This window comes from Venturia canescens, chromosome 1 (genome assembly GCF_019457755.1).
Source record: "Venturia canescens isolate UGA chromosome 1, ASM1945775v1, whole genome shotgun sequence".
Taxonomy (NCBI): Eukaryota; Metazoa; Arthropoda; class Insecta; order Hymenoptera; family Ichneumonidae; genus Venturia; species Venturia canescens.
The window spans coordinates 26,612,253-26,635,690 of record NC_057421.1 but is presented as its reverse complement, the minus strand read 5'-3'; the positions used below and the strand labels follow the sequence as shown (position 1 = coordinate 26,635,690).

At 39.3% G+C, this 23,438-nt stretch overlaps 1 protein-coding gene and 3 long non-coding RNA genes across 14 annotated transcripts in view; 1 reads left to right on the top strand and 3 right to left on the bottom strand.

The window, feature by feature from the left end:
* Positions 1–23,438, top strand: part of LOC122419089 (uncharacterized) — a 106,971-nt gene that overhangs the window by 78,568 nt on the left and 4,965 nt on the right. For all 10 annotated transcript variants that reach the window (XM_043433369.1, XM_043433370.1, XM_043433368.1 and 7 more), the window contains 2 exons: positions 7,903–7,996; positions 18,658–18,976. In XM_043433369.1, coding sequence (XP_043289304.1) covers positions 7,903–7,996; positions 18,658–18,976 — 413 coding nt within the window. The remainder of the gene's footprint in view (positions 1–7,902; positions 7,997–18,657; positions 18,977–23,438) is intronic.
* On the bottom strand, positions 1,438–21,834 carry LOC122419093 (uncharacterized). 2 transcript variants are annotated; one of them, XR_006262814.1, is made up of 3 exons: positions 20,057–21,834; positions 5,569–5,857; positions 1,438–1,977 (listed from the first exon to the last, which is right to left on the bottom strand). It is a non-coding gene; the product is annotated as an uncharacterized lncRNA (long non-coding RNA). The 2 variants fall into 2 exon arrangements; XR_006262813.1 differs by lacking the exon at positions 5,569–5,857.
* On the bottom strand, positions 12,858–15,382 carry LOC122419095 (uncharacterized). The gene is made up of 2 exons (XR_006262816.1): positions 14,337–15,382; positions 12,858–12,981 (listed from the first exon to the last, which is right to left on the bottom strand). It is a non-coding gene; the product is annotated as an uncharacterized lncRNA (long non-coding RNA).
* LOC122419094 (uncharacterized) lies at positions 15,852–17,200 on the bottom strand. The gene is made up of 2 exons (XR_006262815.1): positions 16,160–17,200; positions 15,852–15,994 (listed from the first exon to the last, which is right to left on the bottom strand). It is a non-coding gene; the product is annotated as an uncharacterized lncRNA (long non-coding RNA).

Genomic DNA, 23,438 nt, shown 5'->3' with positions numbered 1-23,438 from the left:
GATGCTCGTCAGAGTCGAGGACTAGAAATGTAGTCTGACAAAAGATGGCAGGATTGAAGAAGGGGAAGAATAATTTGTGATTATTTTTTCGAATTTTTCGTCGATCCAAATGTTCCAAATTCTGAAAAAATCATCGTTGAATTCGCACATGATGCTCCTTGGAGAATTTTTTTTGCGGTCTCCATTCTGCTTCTCAAGAACACCCAAAAATTTGCATCGCCCACGAGACTTTCGCGACTGTTGTCAAAAACCTTCGATCCATGCGGAAGATTATTAGCATTCGATATGACGTATTTGAAACGTCGTTATTGAGAATCCATGACGGAGTATGTTGCGGAACCAATTATTCCGACCGACCTTGCAAACCGTCTCGACGGATCAGGAAACTTGTTGAGAGACTCGAAAAGGTCTTTCAATATTTTGTCGCGAATATAACCGAGTATGGAATCGGCGCTTTTGTTATTCGAAGTCAAACGAATGAAATGTGACAATGAGATTATTTTCGGGTCAGTTGCCAGACAAATGTGACGGGTTTCCAATGAATGGAAATTATTGAACGTCCACTCGGTTATACTTAATGAAAACCCAATAAATTCCATCCCCTGAGCTCGCAAATGGCAGCACATCCACCCCTTAAGCTGCTTAATAGAACGTCATAGACTTTAGTTACATCTTATTGGTAATGTACGTCATTCAGGTATGACGTCCTCCGATGATGTCATTCATTAATGACGTTCTCGTCGACCCTCCGTACTTTTTTCCAAGTATTTTCAAAACGACGTCGTCCCTTATGGATTTCGAATAGCTTTGTTTTCGAACAGTGAGTATTATGAAATGTGCAAGCATCTGGTAATTTGTTTGAGTCGAGATTCCGTCGACAAACAATCACGATGATCCTCACATGACGAAATTCAGGACTGACGCACGCGATAAGCACGGTTACGTGTATCAACGCCGGTGCTGCCTCAAGTGTTTCATCCTCATGAGTTTTATTGCGACGAAAACAAGAATGTTTGTTTTATTTAATCTGCGGAGGCTCTCGGTCGAGGAAGTTTGAATTCTCGTTGAGTGCGAAGAACGTATTTTTTCTTATTGAAAATGGAAATTGGAATTTTTAATTTGCTTTTGAAAATTCGGTTCGTGGTACGTGTACACTTTAGTTCTACTTCGTTTGCAATGGTCCGTGAAAATTGGAGGAAAAATATCCCACATTCACTTCTCGCTCAATTTAATCATACGCGGAAACATTTTTGCTTGCATTAAACAAGGTTAAAAAAAAGACGAGAAAATAAATTAAACGACGCTTGAAATAGCAAGGATTGATTGAGCATTTGAACAATAATATTTATGCTAAGATAACGGTTCGTGGGTGGCTGAACAGGAGGTGGAGCAGATGTTGACATTGAGTCATGAAAATTGTTATCGAATTTTCAAATCCTGCAGATCATTTAAGAATTTTTATTCACTTCAGTTGGAGCCCAAAAACCAAGAAATAGTTGACGCTGATACAAAACATGCATCAAATTTATTCTTAATTAATGCGTCACTGTTTTTTTCCTGAATTGAAAATTAAAGTAAAACACTATTCCATCAAATCGGAACGGAGTTAAGTTGATAGCAGTTTCAAAAAAACAGCCCCTGACCTGTGTCTCGCCAGACACAAAATGACGAGTTTGGATAATGTTTCCAGATTTTTATATTTTCAAGGGCTCTTTTTGTTCCATTTTTCTTCGGGGTAAGACTCGCTAAGGTCTTTTTACCTAGGTCCGGGTTCTGACCTTCGAGTCTTCTTCCCAAACGTGAAATAGTAGACGGCTACAGTAATTGGACCTTTCCCAGGACTGCGAAGTTGGCGGGTCATTGTAGGTTCTTTGAAATACTCAGACGTACGACGAAATCAGTCCAGTGGGAAGAGCCAGATGTACGGTAGTCGTTGAATATAATACAATCCGTCTAGCCCGATATAAATCGTGATACCTGTAATCATAATAATCACACAGCAATGTGCTATAATAAGAGCAAAAATTTAACTCGATTATATCAATTTGTTCGAAAATATTTTTTAGCCCTTGATAAATACATTGGAATTATCGCGTGTGCTTAATCTTTAAACCTGTTTGGTTTTGAATGAGAAAAAAGTGAAATTGAAATTTAATATGAAATCGGGCAAAGGGAGGAGTAGGCAGAAGGTTTGATTGAGGGCTTCGAGTTTTTCTTCGAGTTTCGATAAATTTATTGATGCTCGAATGACTGCCAAAACTTTTGGCGAATTCCTGCTCCAATAATTGCTTCCTCAGCATTCTGCTTTAAAGAATTCGACAGCCTTATCAAAGGGTCATTAGTCTGTGAATAGCGTTAATTTGTCAACATCAATTCCGTCGAGACAGCTCACCATGGCTCGTATACCAAATTCGTACGTTTCCACTCAATTATTCTGCAGACAGTTCTACTTTTACGAATAGTTTTTTTCCCTGTGCCCCATCATAGCCATTCCTTCTCTATTCGATGGATATTCTGTTGTCGTTTTATGCGACCGATTATTATTATTGGACAACGAGCGATAAAGTAGGGCTCGATGAATTTTTTATCGCGAATATTTCTTCGCGCCTTGTCTGCGAGACTCGTTGGAAATCGAACCGGTAAAGATCGGTTACTAGTTTGAGTTCTCCCAGGTCCTGGTCAACCGGTTCGAACTTTCTACACCACTACAATGCAGCTACTCAGAGATCGAGGGCTTTAGTAAGCTTTTATGTAAGATCATATTGGTACTCATTATTTGACTTGGCATCTCTTTCAATAATCGAGATAAAACGAAATCGTATAAAAAGCGAAACTTGAGTGGATTGTTTTGACCGAATGGTGCTTTCGAAATTAACTTTTTAGATTTGGAAAAATGAACAAACCGACAGAGCAATGAAGATCAATATTTTTTCCTCCAGCGAATAAATCAACGATGTTAAAAAAATGGCTTCGTCCTACAGGGGGCTCCATTAAATTTTCAATTCCAGTGGATATTTCTCAGATTAAATGCTTCCCCAGAACTATTGCTCTCGAACTGCAAGTTATTTATCTCAGATTTTTATAATTCAACGCGAGACAGAATCTCTTGGTTTATCCCTCCAAGTGGCCAAGTGTCCTGGCATCCAAATAACTTATTTGTTGAGGTGTTCACGCGTCGTTGGACATGCCAACATTTCGATTGTTCTTTCCTTCGATATTATCAAGGAAGCGATAAGTCTTAAAAGTCTATTCCTGTCCAATACGAGGCAAGTTCCATCGATAAATTAATCACGATCGATTATGGTACCATCTTTATTGCAATGATCGCAGTATATTATTGTCGGTTGAATAAGGAATTGATCGCTTCGTTCCAGTCCGCAAAGAAAAGGTTAAACTTCCTTGACGCAAACGCCCGTTGGTAAATCGTCACACGCATACATCCATATTTTTCATTGATATATTATCCACACGTATATCTCACATTTTCATACATATGAGTTCACGCGGAAGAGGGAATTGATTGTTTCAGATAACCGGTACGTTGAACTTTTGCGCTAGCGTTGAGCATGCACTCGTCCTACTCGTTTCATTCTCAACAATGATTTCTTCACAATTATGATTCCTCTCATTTTTTCCTATCGCGACGGCAAAATATAAAAGTGTGAATAATTATTCTGCTCTCATTTTGAATCAATTTATCGTTATACTCATATATTTCTTGTTTTACGATATTTCGCGTGCAGTACATTTCCGACGCAACACTTTTTTATGGCCAATAATTTTTATTTCATTTTCACAATGACAATTACGAATCGATCGAGTATCATCGAGCCTGAGAGTATTCATGGAAGGAAAATACCGCTGTTTTCGTTCATTTTTTCTCAATTTCAGATAAAATGTATGAATTTTTAGTTTTTTGTGAATGAGAAATTCCATATTCTCATCTCACACTGATTTACTCATCGTTCGTGAAATTTCATTTTTGTGTGAATCGCTTTCTGTCCTGGGAGCGGAAATTCGAAGCCCACTGGCTACTTTAATGTCGATCGGTAAATTCATTTTTCCTGTATGTGTATCAGAGTTCAAAATAATTCATTGAAAAATGAGATCTGAATAATTACGCGTAACATTATCGATCAAGATAATGGTTTCTGGGTGGCAGTGCGTCGTATTCGCAATCGTCCTCGATCTCGTGCACGGCTCTTTCTCGCTTTGTTTGAAAAGATTGAAATGCAAGCTGGCCGAGGCAGCAGATCTCTCAGAACGACGCGCATTATGTGCGACTCCGATGAGCATTCGTCCCGTCAACTCGCTTCTTATTCCTCCCGACTGGCTTTTCATACGTCACGAAAGCGTGCGTATTCGCGTAGTTGACCCTACTTTAATCGCGGCCGAGATCGTCAAGCGACCTCGTTAATTCATCGTCGTGTACTTTTGCCACATCACTGAGGAAACGACGAACATCATCATCTTCCAAGCATTCTCTTCTTCTCGTTTTCTGTTCTTTCGAACCTGTTCAGCTCGCAAAAGCGCTGAATAAAAGAGCAGAATTGCCGAAGAATCGTTGGGTGAGCGAGTCGTGATGTTTTTAACGATGATTCCTCGGACGACGAGATGAAACTTTTTTACTCACGACATGTCGTAACAATTTATCCAAAAGTATTGCAGAATTCGCTACGGAATTGTGTCTCCAATTCTCAGTAAATTCGTCCTATAGCCTCCATAAGGCTTTCCCCAATTCACGACTACTTTCTCACTGATATTTTTGATCCGCATGTGCACTATAGTGCCCGTGATTTCTAGTCGATTATTCGGACGTGCGTAAGTTCGATTCCAGGAATACTCTGTTCCCCCCGAGCGAAAACTTCACAAGGAGGAACCGTTGGCAAGATTAACTCGCGAGTGCTCGATGAGATTTGACCGTGTGTATCTCGTGCTATACACACGGTTCGCCTGTGTACTTTTCTCCGCGTACGAATGCGGTGTTCTTGCGTCAGAGAGCGCATCACAAAATATACCAAGAAACATCTATTTTTTATCGATGTAAACATTTGTTCGCGTATGTGAAGTCTGTTCCATGGAAAAGCCCAATAAGTTTTATCCCGGATGGGTCTTTTGTGTATAATCAAGAAAATTCATTGCGTATTATTCGTTATTTTATTGCAGTTCTTATGATCGCAGGCTTCCGTTTCATCCGGTGATTGAAAATTATTTCGTTTTCTACGATGCTAATTTCAAGTTTTTCTTTCAAAGCTTCGTCCTTGAATGAAAAATACGGAAAATCGAGATGGAAGCAGCTGTAAATTGGGGGAAAAAGATGCACGGCGAATATGCGCGTGGCATCTTTAGTGCATCGATTGTACCATAAAGCGTTATAAATGAAAGGACAAAAGTTCTTAGTCGGTCACCTATTTCTGATAATGTCATTGAACTCGCTGCAGTGTGCGATTATTATATTAAGAAGAGAAAAAAAATTATTTTTAGATTCGGAGGATCTTGGCGTTTTTCACGATTCCCAGAACAATAACGACCCGAAACAGGAAGTAATTCGAAGGTAACAGGACATACCCGTTTTCCAGCGTGGAATATAATTATGGACGGAATCTGGCTTTATCGACTCCGTATAAATTTTTTCGCGACCCTCTCGATTCTTGTTTCTGCAGTTACCCAATTTATTCGTAACACGTTATCAACGAGCTACGGAGTGTTAGGTGAACATTCGCGATCAAATGTGCAGCCTTACAGGCTGAGCGTAGTAAAAGTGGAGGCCTCGAATCAGCAGGATATTTCAACTCGTCCTTCTTTTTATTCCTTCTTCACGAGCTGTAAGTGTTCGTTTTTTTAACTCACGTATAGCCTGAAAAGAAAAAAACCATCAGACTGGAGTGCCTGATAATTATTCGTGCTTAAATTTTTATGGTCGTTTTTGAATTAGTTTCCATCGCGAAAATTGTATAACCGCCATTCGAGCCGCACTTCCATTGGATTCTCTACGCACACAAGACCGAACGCAGAATGATCGTGCGTGATATAATTAGACGCGGAGTCCAGCTTGCGTTGTTGGTTCTTGTAAAAATGTGACAAAAAAAATGCAAAATCGTCTAGTGTGGTACGGTCTCCTTAAATATATGGAAGAATTTGTATACGTGCGGCTAGTACGTCTAGCTTGTCCTCTCGATGTGTCCGGGGGCATTGCACTGTTTCGGAAGCATTGGTCGGAGGTATGCGAAGATGTTTCTCGTATACCGAGCAGCCGAAAGAACTAAATCGTAGTGAGTCAACTTCGACATTCATTCGTACGTCTAAAAATAATCGCTGAAAATGTGTGCGAAGAATATTAAGAAAAAAAGAGAAAAACATTTGACTGCGTCATTATTTGATGAACATATGTGTACAATTTTTGTTATTTGTGCATCCTTACAAGCCTCATTTCAAAAAAGTGTACGCGATCGAGTAAGCAAAAATATTGGATCTTTGAGTGGATGTAGAAAAATCAATAAAGACGAGCATAGCCGGAGTGGAGTGGTGAAAAAATGGTTCTCGAATGCGCTCATGATTGGAAAAAAATTGCTGCGCGATTGCAACCTCTTTCACTTCTTCTCTTACTTCGATTATATTCCGTCGGTGAATCACATGCGTGAGAAACTTGGTCAAAAGAGGCCTTCGTTACTTTCTACCTCTTGGGAGCTTCAGATCGATCAACGAAATCTACTTGACGGAAGGTTTCCTACCGAAAATCCAATGGTGAAGGTAACTTCATCAATCATATTGGAAGAAGAATTGTTCGCTTCGAAGCAAGCATAGAAAATTTCGATTTATTTATGAATTAATAAAAAAAAACTGACTTTCACGACTTCTTGGAAAATTAATCAACACCAAACTCAATTAACAGAATTTGGGCTTCTCGAGAGTTGTGCCGGTACAAAGGAGCTGGCATCTCTGAACGGACCTTTTTACGTAAGAAAAGACGACGAGCAGATATTCCGGCGAGTCGAGAGTCAAGCACTTACATCCATATTGGTCGAACTTCTGACACGGATCTTGAGACTTGATAAGAAATGTTGAAGAATGAGTTATTGAGAGGCAGCAAACATTTCTGTTTGGCGAATGCTAATGCCTGAATCTCGTTTATACTCCAACATCTTCCTCTCCATGTAAACAATATTTGTATACACGTTTATTTAAATATCAATATATATTTATTTAAATACTCATAAATACACGAAAATTCGAACTCTCGTATCCATTCTTTTCCTTTCTCACCTCCCAAACTCTGCCACGTAACTCCTTCTTAGAGCCAGGCGACGAGGAACGTTCACTTTAGCTCGCGAGCAATGATATGTGGCAAGAAACGGCGAACGGTGTGCAAAGATATATTCCTCGATGTAGGACACGGACGCCTGAATCACGACTCCAATGTTATAAGACACTGAATGGGGTTCCGAGGAGAAGAGGGAGAGGGCTCAGGTCGTTCATATACTTTTATACTCGTGTACGTTTACAAACATGTATGTAAATGTTTTATATACGCGAATGATTTATTTACACGTCCAGGATGCGTGACACAATGATATGAAACAAGATCACGGTCCGGATGAGTATCCATCCTCCGACGAATCCCAGAAAGTTTTCAGTGTCGAAAGATCGATGTTCTGAAAACCCAATGACCAGATTCCTCATGGAAAGTTTTGAGCATTCCCTTTTCTAATGATCGTTCGTTGCATTTTGAAACACTGTCGAGTTGTCGATTGAAAAATATCTTTCACAATCATCTAGTTCTGCTGGGCCGCATTATATTTGATTGAAATGTCACTCGAAGATCGAATTTGTCGTATTATTTTTATTTCTCACTGATAAATCTCATCGTTTCTAAGAGTGATTTTGTTTTTTATTTTGTTACAGATCCACCGGTCGACAGCGTGTACATGATATTCGGAGTCCTAATTGCTATGGTCCTTGTTGGCGTCATAATCGTCTTGTTAGCAGTGACCATCAGGTGAGCTCAGGTTTATTGTCTCGGTTTTATAATCCTGAACCCCCGACCCAACGGAGTTTAATTATTGGAAGGAATTTTCAAAACCGTTTTCATCCCTTTTCGTATACGTATGCGCACGGTTTGATCGACGTCACACTCGGCAACGATCGGTACGCGTTGGAAAAACTGTAGGATATTTGTAGACAAAGAAAATATTCAGGGGCATACTGAAAAGCAGCAAACGTGTCGAGTTTTTGGAACTTTAATAATTTCCACTGAATTAACCACTAACCACCCTCATGAAAAGAATTTTCATTTAAAATACATGTAGTATTGTCTCAAAAGTGTATTCGATATATTTTTTTTATATTAAACATACATTTTTGATAAGCATGAAATACATTTCTATTCCATTTTAAATGAATATTTTTCACATTAAATAACTATAATAATCGCGATCGGAAATAGGTTTTTTTTATATGAAATATATACATTTTTTGTATTGAAATTACATTTTGATTGCACTGAACATATATTTATCATGTCCCAAATATGTATGATTAATGTACGAAAAAATATATGTTTTTGATGTTTACATGCTAGTTTAAGGTTAACGCCTTAACGTTATCTAAATATAAATTATGATATCTATCAATCAAAAAAGTACATTTAATATAAAAATAATATATCTTTAATAGCAACACAATACACATGATTAATATACTGAAATGGGAAAAATTATCGATAAAATCAATACATGGTTCATGTATTTGTATGTATGAAATTTAAAAAAATATATATTTTTTTTATATATGCGGAATATACTTTTCATACAATACTACATATATTTTGAATATAAATTCTTTTCATGGGGGGCAACGCTGGGGAACAGAGATACGAAGGGGATACATGCGATAAAAATTGACTAAAATGATTTTTTAAACTAGCAGCAATGATAATGAAATACATGAAAATGCAAATGACTATTGATCGTTGAATGAACAATCATCGAAAAATCGATGCGGTTTTTCTTAAGGAATCGATTGTAATTTAGTTAGGATCATCAAAATATTTGGTCGTGATGATCTTCATTGAATGGAATTCGACGAAATATTGTTGAAAGCGAATAATTATTGCCATGGGAAAATTCAAGTCCTATCAACACGAAATAAATAAATTTCTGTTTTGATGATATATTTTTCATAAGATAATGCTGATTTATCAATTCATGTCGAATCGCTTATGAGGCAGCAATATATTCCCACAAGTCTTCGTCCACATTGTACAAATGATGTGCCTTTTGTGAGAAGAAAAATCGATGGATGTCGTAAACACAACATAAAACTTGACCATGTGATCACGTGAATTCGAAGGTGGAATGGAATATTAGAAGGATTCCTCGCATCCCCACCGAGGTCTTGGCAAGTCATCATCTTTGTGTGTATCTTCGTTTAATTAGTCTTCGATCAACGGAAATTTCGATTTGTTCATCGCAGTTTTCCCAAGATTCCTATCACGTGTTCTCCTGCACACGTTTTTTTCCGGGTTATCACGAGGCAGTGAAACCCCGAGATTCCACATTTTCCTACGTGAAAAATTTCGAAGAAAAAGAATTTAAAAAAGGCGCGAGTTTTGCTCCTTGCACCAAAATTCTTTTCGACCTTAACCCTGAGTTTTTCTGAAAAATTCGCTTCCCTATGAACATACAAACACAATGATAACTCTTCGAAATCCCCTTTGCGGAAGGATCAAGAATTGCAAACACGTGTGTAGCGATTACTCCACTAATCCACTGTCATCAGTCGCTATATTTTGATTTTCACGTGGCATTCTTACTTCCACGTGATCTTTCCACGAGGAATTTGATAATCCAATATATCTCGACGCTTACAGTATCGCGAATTGATCCGATTAATCCGAAGATACTATCGAGTTTAAGAGGATTCTGTTTCTCGGCTTTAGCTATTCGATAATCTATTTACTGAATTCCAACGATTTTTAACGAAACAAATAACAAAAACCAAGGCAATTTTTTTTCATTCAATAAGAGTATCTTGAGTAAAAGAAAAGATTCGTCAGATTACTCCCAAATTAAACGGGTTTGTTTGAGGGTAGACCAGAAAATATAGCTGACAAATTATAATAAATATCGTTGAAGGACTTGGTACGAACATTTTTGAAAAATAGGACACGTAGAAATATAAAAAATGGAATTAAGACGTTTCTATAGTTTACACTAACTTTAGAAAAAACCTTCTTTACTAGAGAGCTGTTGGCAGCGTGTGCGAATCTGTGTCGAAAAAAAAACAAAAACAAGCTGCTGTTGTGCTCAGAAAATGAGTAATCGAGTGACATAAATATGAATATCATTTGTGTGCTTCGTATACAATAATAAAAAGAGCAATATTTTAAATCAACGTTTTCAAATCAGCACCTCTTGATGAACGACTTACGGCAGGAGCTTTGCAAATTACGAGAAAAAAAAGGAACTGAATGCCTCTGGCACAATATTGTCAAGTCGATTTATCAATATTCGTAGGCCACCACATCGATCCCAACGTGGTAATTGTAAATCAAGAGCGTGCGCGACTCGGGAAGCTCTTGAATTATTCCTCTTATCATTTGCGATTGATCTCTTGCTACAATCAATAATCGAATAAATTGATTAAAAACACACAAACACACACGATCCAAGTCCTCGATAATGCATATTTTATGAGAAAAAAAATTACGAGTCTAGTACAAACAAAACTTGTTTTCCAGGACTTCCTACATGTAGGCAAACATTGACATTTATTCGAAACACTACGTATCCCAACCGGATTACGCCGTGACCTTGACCGATCTGTTGGATGAGAAATATTTAACTGTAACATTTAACTCGGAAAATCGAACAATCGTGACGTTTTTTTCAGCAACCTAATTCTCTCATGGATATTTTATTAGAAAATATAAAAGTTTGGAAAATAGAAAATCTCGACGATCTTAATGTTTGCTTTAAAAAATAATGACAAACAGAAAAATTTGAAATGCTCCGGATGAATCAGCCCAAAGATAAATTGACTGGAAAAACGTCCATTTTGGATGAGCTTATTTGTGTAAGTAATGTATGCATCGTGAGAAGCTTGATGCTGTTAACTAATCGGAAACTTAACGATCACGCGGTGACGTGCGCTGGAAACTCGAGTGCTAAATACCTCAAATGGAACATAACGTTTGGGTATTTTTTCAATGTCAAAATACATTATGTGTACAGAAGTTCTCGGAATGCTTAATTGAACGAAATATAATCGACTAGTTTTTATCCGTGTTGTTTTTCTGGCTGACCGTGAAGTGACCCATGCGTGAGGATAAAACACGTTGGAGTTGTTTTTTGAAAAATTGGAAATTTCGAAATTTCATTTTATAGAAAAAAACGAATTTATAAATCTATTTTATTTTGTTGTACTGTTTCATGATATTTCGATCGCACGATGCACCAGTTCACTAAATCATTGCCAGAGAAATTGTTTTTTGTCGGTCAGATTAATGCTTTACGATATTTATTCGATGCACTTTGTTAAAGCGTTCGGGAAAAAAATATGTCAATGGATGAAACATTGTTACTAATAAGGTTTCTAATAATATTTCCAGATTTAATTGAGATTTGCGTGTTCTTGAGTGTCAGATCATCGAAAGAATTATTAAATTTTGAAGATTTTTTCAAGAACCGACCATCGCCCACGAAGTTATAGGTCCAACTACTCTGAATCGTTCGTTTTCATTTGTGACAATAAAGTTGATAGAAACGTACAGCATTCCAATTAATTTCAGAATCTATTAATATCGAACGACTGAATTTTATGGGTTTGCAGAAAAGACAGTACGAGTCATATCACGAAATTTTCTTTCCACAGATTTATTGTTGGATGAAAGCTCGACACAGTTTTTCTTGGATAATTCTCGAATATCAAATAACGTTTAAAAATTTTGAATCCAAAGGCCCACGATTTTCTGACGAATAATTCTTCAATTTTCAATCAAAGGGGAAATTTGTAAACAAGAATTCTTCATGTTTTTTCACGTTTTTTTCCAAACGTTGCAGTACTTTTTTTCCTCAACCTCGGTAACTAATTATTCTTTTCTTTTTTTTTGAATTATAAATAAAAAAAAAAAACGTAAAAACCGACATTCACTGGCCGAATAATTGTATAAACACGATGATCGATTTGAAACTGCCGGAAGTTGAACGGATGATGGATCGCATCGAGTTTGTAACGTATCAAAATTTACGGTTAATCCAACAAAGAAAAAGTGTCGAGAATACTGTGCCATCTGGTATCAAGTAAACATTTTTCATTGCCATGTTTAAAAATTGGATCGGACGACGATTTTTTCGTTCGTTGAAAGGAAAAAAAATATCGTCGAAAAGATTACCCAGCTGTCTGGTCCGCACGGTCTGTGAATTCAGATCAGCAGGAAACGCAGTGCATACACCAGCATACAAAATTTATACATGTACATAAGAAAAGAGAAAAGAGGAAGGGGAATTATCATCCACGTTTATCCTATATGCCATCGCGCCGTCGTTTTTCTTTTTCCAATTTTATTTTTGGCCTCCCGAATCCGAGACACGCGCCACTTTACTTCACCAACACAAATGGCAACATAGAACATTCGGCAAAGAAACTTTCATACGCCACGCGACATTTTTCACTCTTTCCAACGCGCTTCTCCGATTACACTGCCACTTCATTCCTTTTTTCGAATCACTCTTTTTTCTTAGCCTCTGCGCATTTTCAGCGTTTTTATTACACTCGGACATTCTTTATACGGCAGTGCTAATAAATCCCATTTCCTGACACGTGCCAGAGAAAAAAAAAACAATTTCTCCAGCTATCGCTATTGTTTATTGTATTTTTATTCATCTACCATTGACTGTACTCTGAAATTTGAAATGGTACAATTTCCGTCTTATAAATAATCTCCAGCGAAGCATTGACGCATTTTTCGTTCTTTTTTTTTGCCTGAAACAGAATTTATCAACGACGTTATGGTGAAATTCGTGTTGGAACGTTTATATTTTTATAAAATCTCGTTACACTTTGATCGCGATCGAAAGCTTAATCAATTGCTATATCATCGTCAATTTTTCTCGTATCTTGTGCGTTCATGACTATTTTCATCTTAAAGCGTTAGTAAGTATATCAATGAACAATCCACTTGAGTGTATATCAACAGATGACTAAGTTTCTACATGCACCAAGTCGAGTACTTGCTTCCGCAAAATTGATTTCTTACATTAATTTCAGTACATCCGAATCATTTGTCAATTCCTTAAGGAGTTTCGGTACAAAAGTCTAAATGTTAAGAAATTGATCAAATTTGATGATAATGTTCTTCACCATCAAGTGCGAAAACACAAATTTTTTCAAAATTTTCTTCTACTTAGTTATCAAGTAATTACGCATTAAAGCAGATTTCTAATGTCCGGAATGTATACCTATATATATGGAAACGCTATGCTTATACACGTGAACTTTAGTGATCAATTACTCGATAACTGTGTAGAAGAAAAATCTTAAAAAATTTGTATAGTCAAATTTGGCACTAAAGAATATGTTCACCAAATTTTATAAAATTCTGAACTTTTTGAATTTTTTAATTTTTTTAGCATGGATTAGCATGGCAACATTGTATCGCCTGTACCGAAACTCCTTAAAGAAAACGATTTTCGTTCAGAATTATTATTCCACATCGGTGAAAAAAGCACAGATGCATTTTCCGGAATCGATGTTCACGTGACAAATAACCATCAACGAAATACTAAGAAAGTTAAAGCATGTGCAAATTTCCTTCTTCAGTTTCGCAAATATTTCCCATCTGTCAACACTGTTTAGCAACTTTTTTTTCCGTTTCATATTTTCCTTCGCACACTCAGTCGATTCTCTAATCACGCTCCGCATGAGAAATTCTTCGAGAAATTTATCTCGAATGGAAAAATGGAGTAAAAACGAATTTCCTTCGACACAGATAAATTGCAAATTTGTGTTTCAAGTTTCGAAATAATAAACAAATCAGGATTCAAAAATATCGAAACATTTTCTCAAAACCACGATCATAATTAGACTGTTGTGACTCCTATAAAATCAATGTCATTTGGCTAAATAATGATCACCATCACTGTGACTTGACACCAATGAAATGGAAAATATAATAATTTCCACAAACCAAAAATGTAATAAATCTCAAGAAAACTTCGTTGCACGAGAACGAGTTATGACCAATAGAGAATGTGTGTGCAGTTTCTTCTGGACAGTTTGTCATAATCTCTTATTATAATAATAAATGGGAAAAAAATAATGCGAAAAGGTCGTTATACCCCTCGTCTGGTTGAAGCTTGTGGTCAATATTTTAAGAGGGTTCTTTTTGAAGGAGCGTCCTATTATGGTTTTTCCACACCCTTTCTCGTTCGAGAATTCGTTTAAGGTCTCGTCGTCGACGGCGGCATGATTTTCTCCGACATTTTAAGGAGAGGCTAGAATAAATTCCAATTATTCTCGTTTTCAAAATATTGCTTCGAATTTTTGGTATTCCCACATGATCGAGATTGTCCAAGTTTTGTAGTTTCTTTCAAAATGATTTCTATTCAGTGAAATTCGGTTACAAAATTTTACGTGCTCATGCTTCGCATAGATTCCCAAATGAAATTCGTGTGCGTAAAAAAACTTTTTGTGCCTAAAACCTCGAGACTTTCGTAGGTGAAAAGAACGATCTCGGCTCACCATATTTCGTATGTATCGCGACTGTGAAAAAAAATATTGTAAGAAGCTCAGTCTGTGACTTAACACCGGAACGTGGCATGCGTGCGTGGATATTCTAGTAAAAAACCTCGTTTTTTCTCCCGTGACCCCGAGGTCGCACGATATTTAAGTGAAATAATAAAATGGCGTTCCCAAGTTTATCCTCAATGACGAGGCGCGATGTCCCTGACCCTCTGTAATCGCGCGGCATTCAATCGCGTCTGTTCTCTCGCTCTCACAACAGCCGGAATTTCCGTGAGTTTTTTTGCGTATTCCTGATGTGAATCCCGGGATATCTGAGCGTAATGGGTGTCGACAATGGACGAGAAACTTCAACCAAAATTTCGCGCCCGGTCGAGTCTCTGCTCTCTGGACTAACGACTTTTAGCTTTACCGCGACACAAAATTCGTTTTCTTAGCTAAAGTCATAAAAGTGTGTTCAAAATTCACTTAATTCGTTGCAATACATCGGGGTACCCATTAAACTGCGAAATTCAAAAGCGCCAAAAATATTTTCTCTCCAATAAAATCCTCATTTGCCACACATACAGCCCAAGAACGATTTTTCTTCCATTTCTATTGGAGAAACAGAACCAGGGCACGAAGACAAATTATAATACAGAAGAGCAGGCCAAAGGAAGGAGCAAGAAAAAAGGAAGCAGGTACACGACTCAAGTTAAGAATTCCTCGGAGCAAAATAGTGGATAATCTTCTCTGAGGCTTCGAGCTAGTGTGCACCGCGGGAAATCGACAAGTAGTAAAGCCGTACGAATGTGCATACACGTCCGGCCATTACCGAGGGTAACACCCCCTTTCCCCGTCGTTTCACCGTCGGCCCTCCTGCTGCTCGATCCCCGCCCGTGTCGTGGAACTGCAGTTAGTATGACTCGGGAATTATTAGTTCATTAGGGAAATTATATTACGCTAGTCTTCGCATCGACTGCGAGAACGTCAAAGTTGTTATGATTATTACGTCAGAAAGAGGCCATCCTCGCATGCACACGCCGGGTGTGCTTCTCAGCAATTTTTCAAGCCCGTAACCCATAGAATGACTTCAAAACATGAGAATTTCATGAAATTTTAATTTTACTCATTCTTTCATCGAGTTCCATTGCGATACAAATTTCGGTTAATTCACGTAAACGGATCTTCGCTCGATCCCTAAATTCGTATTGCGATTGGAAGAATTTCACAAATTTTTGCCTTCAGAAGAAAACTTCGATGCTCGTTCTCTCAACTGCATGGAAAAAAAAAGAGAAGAAATAAGGTTTTCCCTTCGTAATTTTGACGTGTTTCATACTAGCCGAGTGACGTAAAACGCAGAAAAAACTCACACCCGACTCCGGGGACTGGAGGGGAAGTAACAAAATGCGTGTACGTACCCGATACTCAACAAAATTACCTGGAATTACGTTAACCTCGAGAAAGAGGATATTCTTCTCGTTTCTTTTTTTCCTTCCTCTCATTTTTATCGTTCGCTCTGCACTGCGACTATTTTTATTCTCCTGTTTTTTTTTTTACAACGAACTGGTATTCGCCCGAATCATTACATTTTGAGTGCAGTTCGAGTACTCTGAAACTATAAAACACTTTGCAGTGGCGCAAGATCTTTGGGAGCGAAAGACTCGTGAAGATCGTAGATGTGCTGCAGGAGTATCAAACTAATACAAAAAGAGTGGATAATCGTCAACAACGAATTCTTATCTTTCGATCATTTTATATTTTCCTTCCGGTCTGAATTCGATGCGTATCGAGTGTGATCTTCGAGGCTGATAACCATTCTTCATTAAGTTTTTTCAAAGGTATTATATTTCACACATTTTCACTCAACTCCGGAAATGCTCAATCATTTTCCACCTCACTAATGGATGATAATTGCGCGTTCTTCACATAAATATTGTTCCTAAATCTACAACGTTCTCTCGCCACAAAAGTGTTTGTCTCAATCATAAGAGTTTTAAGCAACGCACGAGATCTTCATCTTCGCCGACGCCTTGTCAGTTTCTTGTTGCTCAATAATTTCATGTAAATCAAAGACGGTTGATGAAACACGAAGAGAGATTAAAACGAAGGTTTTTACAAGTTTTTCAAAGCTTTCAAACTAATGACGTCTGATTTTCTCTCAAAGGTAAACAATCATATGAAAATTGACTGCTTTCATTTTTCATCGATGAAAACTTCGAACCTCCGCTCAAAAGAACTCTTCAGTCCCGACGCAGAGCTTTAGTCTTTGAAAAAAACGTCGTTTTGTAATTTCCTGTCTCGTTTTTACGACGGAACTGTGCTGCTGTCGTCAAAGAGCGAGAAACGTTTTCACTCGAAGGCGTTGGGAACGAAGCGATGTAAAAGCTTGTGTTTCATATGTACAGCGTGTATATTATACTATGTGCTCGGGCTATGTGTCATTTACAGAGGCGCGCGTGTACGTGAACAGACCCACACATGCACACCTGTTCGAAGAGAGGTTGTGTTTCGTGAGAGAGCACGGTCGAGCGTCGCTCGGCGAGGGGTTGTAAGAGTGGGGAAATCCCTCGTCCAATGGAGGCGAGTGAGCGGCGTGATGTTACGGACGGTTCGTATAAAACTGTCGATCGGTGGGTGAGCGAGCTCAGACGGATAGCGCGGTTGCTCTTAGCGAGAGATGAGCATCGGGAGGACGATAGCGCCGTGGTCGTCGTCGTGGTCGTCCTCGTCCTCGTCCTCGTCGTCGAGTAAAACGTATCGTCGTAAATCCTTAAAATCTCGTTGCTTTTAACCGCGCATTAGTGAAAGAAAAAAAAAGAAAAAGTCGTCAATATCTACAGCTCGCATTGGCACGTGCTCGTCTCGTGTGTGCGAGGGAAGAAATTGATAGATTCGAGAAGATATTTCGCTTAATAAACCGGCTCATATTGATCAAATGTTAGAGAAAATATAAGGAAGATCGGAAGAACGGAGCGAATGGTTTGACACCTGTTTGTTGGACACCGACAGACTCGATGCTGACTATTCGATGAATGAATAGAAAAAAAAACATTTCTAAAGATATGGAATAAATAGAACTGAAGGAAGACCAAGGATTTATAAAACTAGTCAAAGCGAGGTGTGCTCTAGTGGTTGTGCGCGTGACCGCGTATGCGTACTGTTAGTTGAATTAAAGCCACACGTATAGGCACGCAAATATAGGAATAAAGGTAGAAATAATATTGTTGAAAGGTGCTTTAGAGAGCAACGAGTGTTGTGGAATATAAAAGTAAAAAATAAGTAAATAATTTAAAACGACATTCCTCGTGACCCAGTGTTCGTTCCTATGTGGGGAAATCGATGTGATAGATAAACTGTAACGAGACATTATACGCCCAGGCTTCCCTCGCACTCGAGGGGAAGAAATTTAGGAGAAAAAATAACAACAACGAGACGAAGAGAACCAACGGAAACAAATGCGAGAAGGTTCAACTGGTTTTCTCACATCGTGACTTTCTTTATCCTATAAAAAAGGCGCAAATACAAAAAGTAGACATAACCACTCGAATATATATCATCCTAAGAAATAGTGGCATTGACGAATTAGAGCGATTACGAAATATAATTCAAGCGAGTCCATTTTATCGGGAAATTACTGAAGTAACGTGCGTGTTGCGGGCTTCAAAACTACCTCATTTCTCGTCCTATTTCGATATCGCAAGTTTAGCACCAACGGCGCAAGCGCGACCACAAACACTTGTGGGAAAATTTGAATTATCATAAGCGCGAAGAGCCTTATCGTAGAATTCTCGAATATAATCGAGAATTCTCGTGAGCTCGTACGTTTAACGGCCTGAAAATTCCTTCCAACGTCGCGAAGAAGCTCACCCGGCTATATCTAAAATACAAGATGGTCGGGAGCAACGGTACAATGATTGCGATACGGCTTGTTCGTAGCAAATTGCGAAAGCGGGAAGATCACGGTGGCAACGAGGCCCATACGGAACCATCGGTCGTACAAACTGCAACTCCGGTCGTCGCTGCGCAACAAACCGTATTAACAACTACTACGGCCAATACGGATTTTCGATGCAATCCGAGTATCAATACCGCTACTACGACAACTTGCACCGTAAACACCATCGACGTCGTTAACGGGATTCCCCAGGGAAATCTCGCCTATGCTAACGACAACGGTGATCAATTTATCTGGCAATTCCCACCTCCATATCCACCGCACACGCCACCGCCACAGTACACGTTGTACAACGACCAGGTAAATGCATTTCTTCAAATAACTTACTAGTTTTTAGTGCGACAAAAAATTGATTTTCTTTTAGAAACGTGCTGTGAGATTGCAGCGACAGGAAAATACGTGACTTTCAAAATTATTATTCAAACTTTTCGCTTAATATTTCTTCATCGTAAAACTTAGCGTCGAAACAACTACGATCGTTTTTGTCGTTTTCCTTTTCACTCGCTGTACTTTGACTCCGAAAGTTTTACTTTCCAAGATAATCGGGAATAAACATTCAGAAAAAATACTCAATTTTAACTCAGATCGGAGTAAACACAAATATTTTCGATGCATCGACGATTGCGAGCCGGGAAAAGAGAGCTGGGACAAAACTCTTAAACGAGATTCTTAAAGTGAGAGTGGACGCGAGAAAAGCAGAGCGTGACGTAGATTTTGCAACGCTGCGCGACACGAAACCATTCCCATCGAATTCTCCGATGCGTTTTATACTCAAATTTTCAGACGCCTTTGCAAGGGAATAAATAAAATAACATTAAATTATTACTGCGTGCCATGTTAGGGACGAATCTGTAAAGCCTTTTGGTGCTCTTGAAACGGGTATTCGAAGTTTAGCACGAATCTTGCCAAAGAAAAAAATAAAACAGATTCGAGTAGTTTCAATGTCATTTGAGAAAAAAAAAACACTTTTTGCAATAGTTTTTTGAGTAAAATGTTCGAATCAGCATTCCCATTGCAAGTGTTAGAAAACCCTTTGATTTTTAGTCCCGTATTTTCCAAGCTTTGATATTTTTCAAAGCTTCGCTTATTTGTTAGTTTGCCAGAAGAGAGAAAACGGAGAGTTATGGAGCAAAATAACTTTAGTGGCACGCGCGTACGTCAGAGAAATGTTGAACAGAGGAATTGAGGATCACGCGGCACGAGGCTGAGCGCCAATGACATTAAGGTGTTACTAACAACGAGAGACGCTTGTTTTTAGATTGTCTGTGAAAGAGAAGTCGAGTTGGAAGGGGTTGGCCATCGGTTTTTCACAAATATTTCGCAAAAGCATGAAATCACAAGACCGGCTGACGAGCTCGAGCGATGATAAATTTTTCTTACCCTAAATTTGATGAACCCGGAAGATTATTATTTCGCCTCACTATCACGCTGCCCGGTAACAGTTGTCGGAAAAAGCACGTTTTTTTTCGCTTACACGATGACTTAAAAATTTCGAGGATTCGAAGGTACCCCGTTTTTGAAATTTGTTTGTCCAGCGCGATCCACGCAGACATCGATTTATCGCTGCAGTTATATCATCACTCGTTCTGTGAACGTGTCTTCGTTATCGATGACATTTTCTAGGGAACGAATCGAAGGAGCTTAAAAAAAGTCACATTTATAAGAAGGATCGAAGATCGAATGCAGGGTCGAAAATAAAACGTTCCATCATCTTAAGCCCTAGAGCTTTAGATCGGCTAGTCTCGTTTGACGCGTTCATCGTCCATCGACTAACCTTCGTCGTACGTTTATCACAGAATCGTTTGTGTACAAGGCGGTTTATAATTTCCGTGAATATTTCTTGGCACGCTTGTGTTTGTTGCTATCGATTAACCAAGGACGACACAAGTATAGAGAGAAAATGAGAGAGCAAAAGAGACAGGGGAGGGAGAGGAAATGAAGTTGACGTTTGCTCAACTTCGAAACAGTAGGTGTACATACGAGACGTTTTTCTACTGTAACCACTCGTGGGTATACCCAGTGACTCGTTATTTCGATTTCTTCCCCTCGCTCTCTCCCTTTTCCTCTCCCATTATCCATCTCTTTCACTCTCTTTGCGCCTTTCCTTCTTTCCTTCTTTCCGCATCTCTCTCTTTCCTTTTTCTCGGGCGCTATGATCGTCTCTTTCTTTCTCACGGTCGATCTCGCTCGGTAAAAAAATCCTAAACAATCGGCAACGTTGCCAGAGTTCATTACCGGTCTTTCTTGCTCCGCCTCTGACGCTCTTTATCTCTCTTTCTTTCATTCTCTCAGCAACGAACTGAGATACCGAGCTCGACGCTACGTTGCCGACGTGTCTCGTTCTTTTCACCGTTTCACGCTCCACTTATCTCCGAACTTTTCGTCTTTCTCTTTCTTTTTTCCAATATCGTTCTCTTCCTGTCTCTTTCTCCAGTCAGTAATCTTCAATTTTCTCTTCTTCACCCGCTTTTTCGTCTCGGTTTAGCACCCTCGTTCGAACAACGCGCGTTGCCTTGACAACTAGAATAATGCTTCGGAATAGTTACTCGAAAAGTCTCAAAAATCTTTCGTTATTTTCTTTGTGCTCATCACTGCACAAAACGGTTGTATACGCAACGTCGACGATTGATAGAGTTTCATGCCTTAGTTGGAATACTCACGAATCGAATTTCATATCACGAGTAATGCAGTCAGGTAAAATTTCTTGCAATTCGCGGAAGTTTGGCTCACGGTCGTCTAGACGTCCAAGACGTTTCTCGTTTCGTATCTAGTCGTAGTAAACTTTCTCGTCGCGCCGTGTAAAAGATCGTTGGAATGCGCATGCTCAGCTTGGTAGGTTGTAGCAAAAATCCGAAGCAGAATATTAGTTCTAGCGACACCTTAACTGATCGAAAGAATCACGACGATGTCAGGAATAATTGGAGAATTATTACACGTCGAAGACGATAGCGTTTGAGAGATGCGCGTGACCACGAACATAAATTTTCATTTGCGTATAACTGAAAAGCCAAGATGTGGTGTTTTTTATATTGGAGCTCTGGCAGCAAGGCGTCAACTTTTTAAATCGTTTTTCAAGAAATGAGGGGAACGATCACATTTACGAATTGAGCTTTTGTTAGTACAGCTGAAGAGTTGCTGTTTATTTCGTTTTAACGCCGCCAGCGTTTTACGCCGCCGTCGGCGTCGATCGTGTGTTATCGAATTTCTAAGCTTCTATACAGCTCCATCACGTATCAAGGATTTTTCGAAAACCATAAACTCCGAAGGAAGTTGTATCGATCCAACTATGTTTCATAAACGAAAAATTTCAGGGTAGCCTGTACGTTTGTGCGCATACATGGACGCATTGGAATTATAAACTCGTGCACCTTGATCCCAGACGCATACTCAAGCGTCTAAAAGGTGCATAGAGACCGTTCGACCGCTCGAGCGATCCGCTGTTGGACGATTTTTCGATTTGGGTTCCGTCTCGTTCCTCCGCTTCTTTTTCCCTCTCTTTCTCTTCCTCGATCCTTTTCTCGCGCTCCGAGCCCCTCTCGTTTTCTCTTCTATCTTTGTCTCTCTATAAACGGCTAGAGTGTGACTACTTTCGTGCCAAGTTGCCTTCGGTCCGGCGCTAAATTTAGCGTGGGTGGGCGGCCGGTAGAGCCGTTGGTGGCGGTTGCCAGCCGGGCCCCCTGGCGGATGCCTCCGTTCACGTTGCACGAATTTTACACAGCTGCCATTTTATGCCCCTTGCCTCTCAACCTCTTTTTCTCTTCATCTCCATCTCTCTCTCTCTCTCTTTTTTATTTCACAGACACCCGCTCGAGCCTTTGCCAGCTTCCCGTCTGCTAGTCTGCCCTCGCCCCTCAGTCTGGCTCGCACAAAAACCCACCGCCTCTCCTGACCGCCGTTTCGTCTCTCGCTTTCTCACTCATTTTCACTCAACGCCTCTCCTTTCATCAGATATGAAAACGCCACGAGACGCCAGCTCTCAGATTAGGTTATTTATCCTCGATAATTTTGGCTGTCTCAGACATAAAAACTCCCCTTACTCATTAGGAGCTTCGCTATATACATTCGTATTCGAATATCGAAACGAAAATATTCTCAATCGCTCAGGCTCGACTTCTCGCTTCGAATTATCGTTTCATGTTCCATTCAATCTTATCAAAGTTTCACGGAATCCCTCATTATTCCCTTCAAAACTTTGACTCTAGTCCTGTTTAAGGCAGCATAAAAAATAAAATTAATAAAATAAGGTCAAGAACGCACGGATTTGTAAACGCCGCGGCGAAGTGTGCAAAAGTCGCGAGTCAAATTATGCAAGATCGCCGATGAAGTCAGAGATAGATTATATATACGTGCACAAATATAGTTGAAGCGAGCATGCTGTATGTATATTATGCGTGTGCAGGCCAGCCATGGCCGATGTCGTCGCCTGGGGGCGTCTAGATCGTCGTCGTCGTCGACGACGACGACGCTGCACGCGACGGCCACGATCCCAACGATCCAACTGTCCAACAAACACTTTTGTACATTCCTCAATTTTTAACACACCCACTACATCCACGTACGGACACACTTCCGCGTTGGACAGCTGCCGCTAAGCGATAACATATTAAGCATTGTAAAAGCCATGGGCGCGCTTATGAGCCTACAATTCATTTGAACGCAGCGACACAAATACATCTATAATATGAGGGCACGCATAGTCGTAGCTATCAAAGTTGAACGCGATGTGACATATGTCACGATCCGATCAAACTCCACGTGCTAA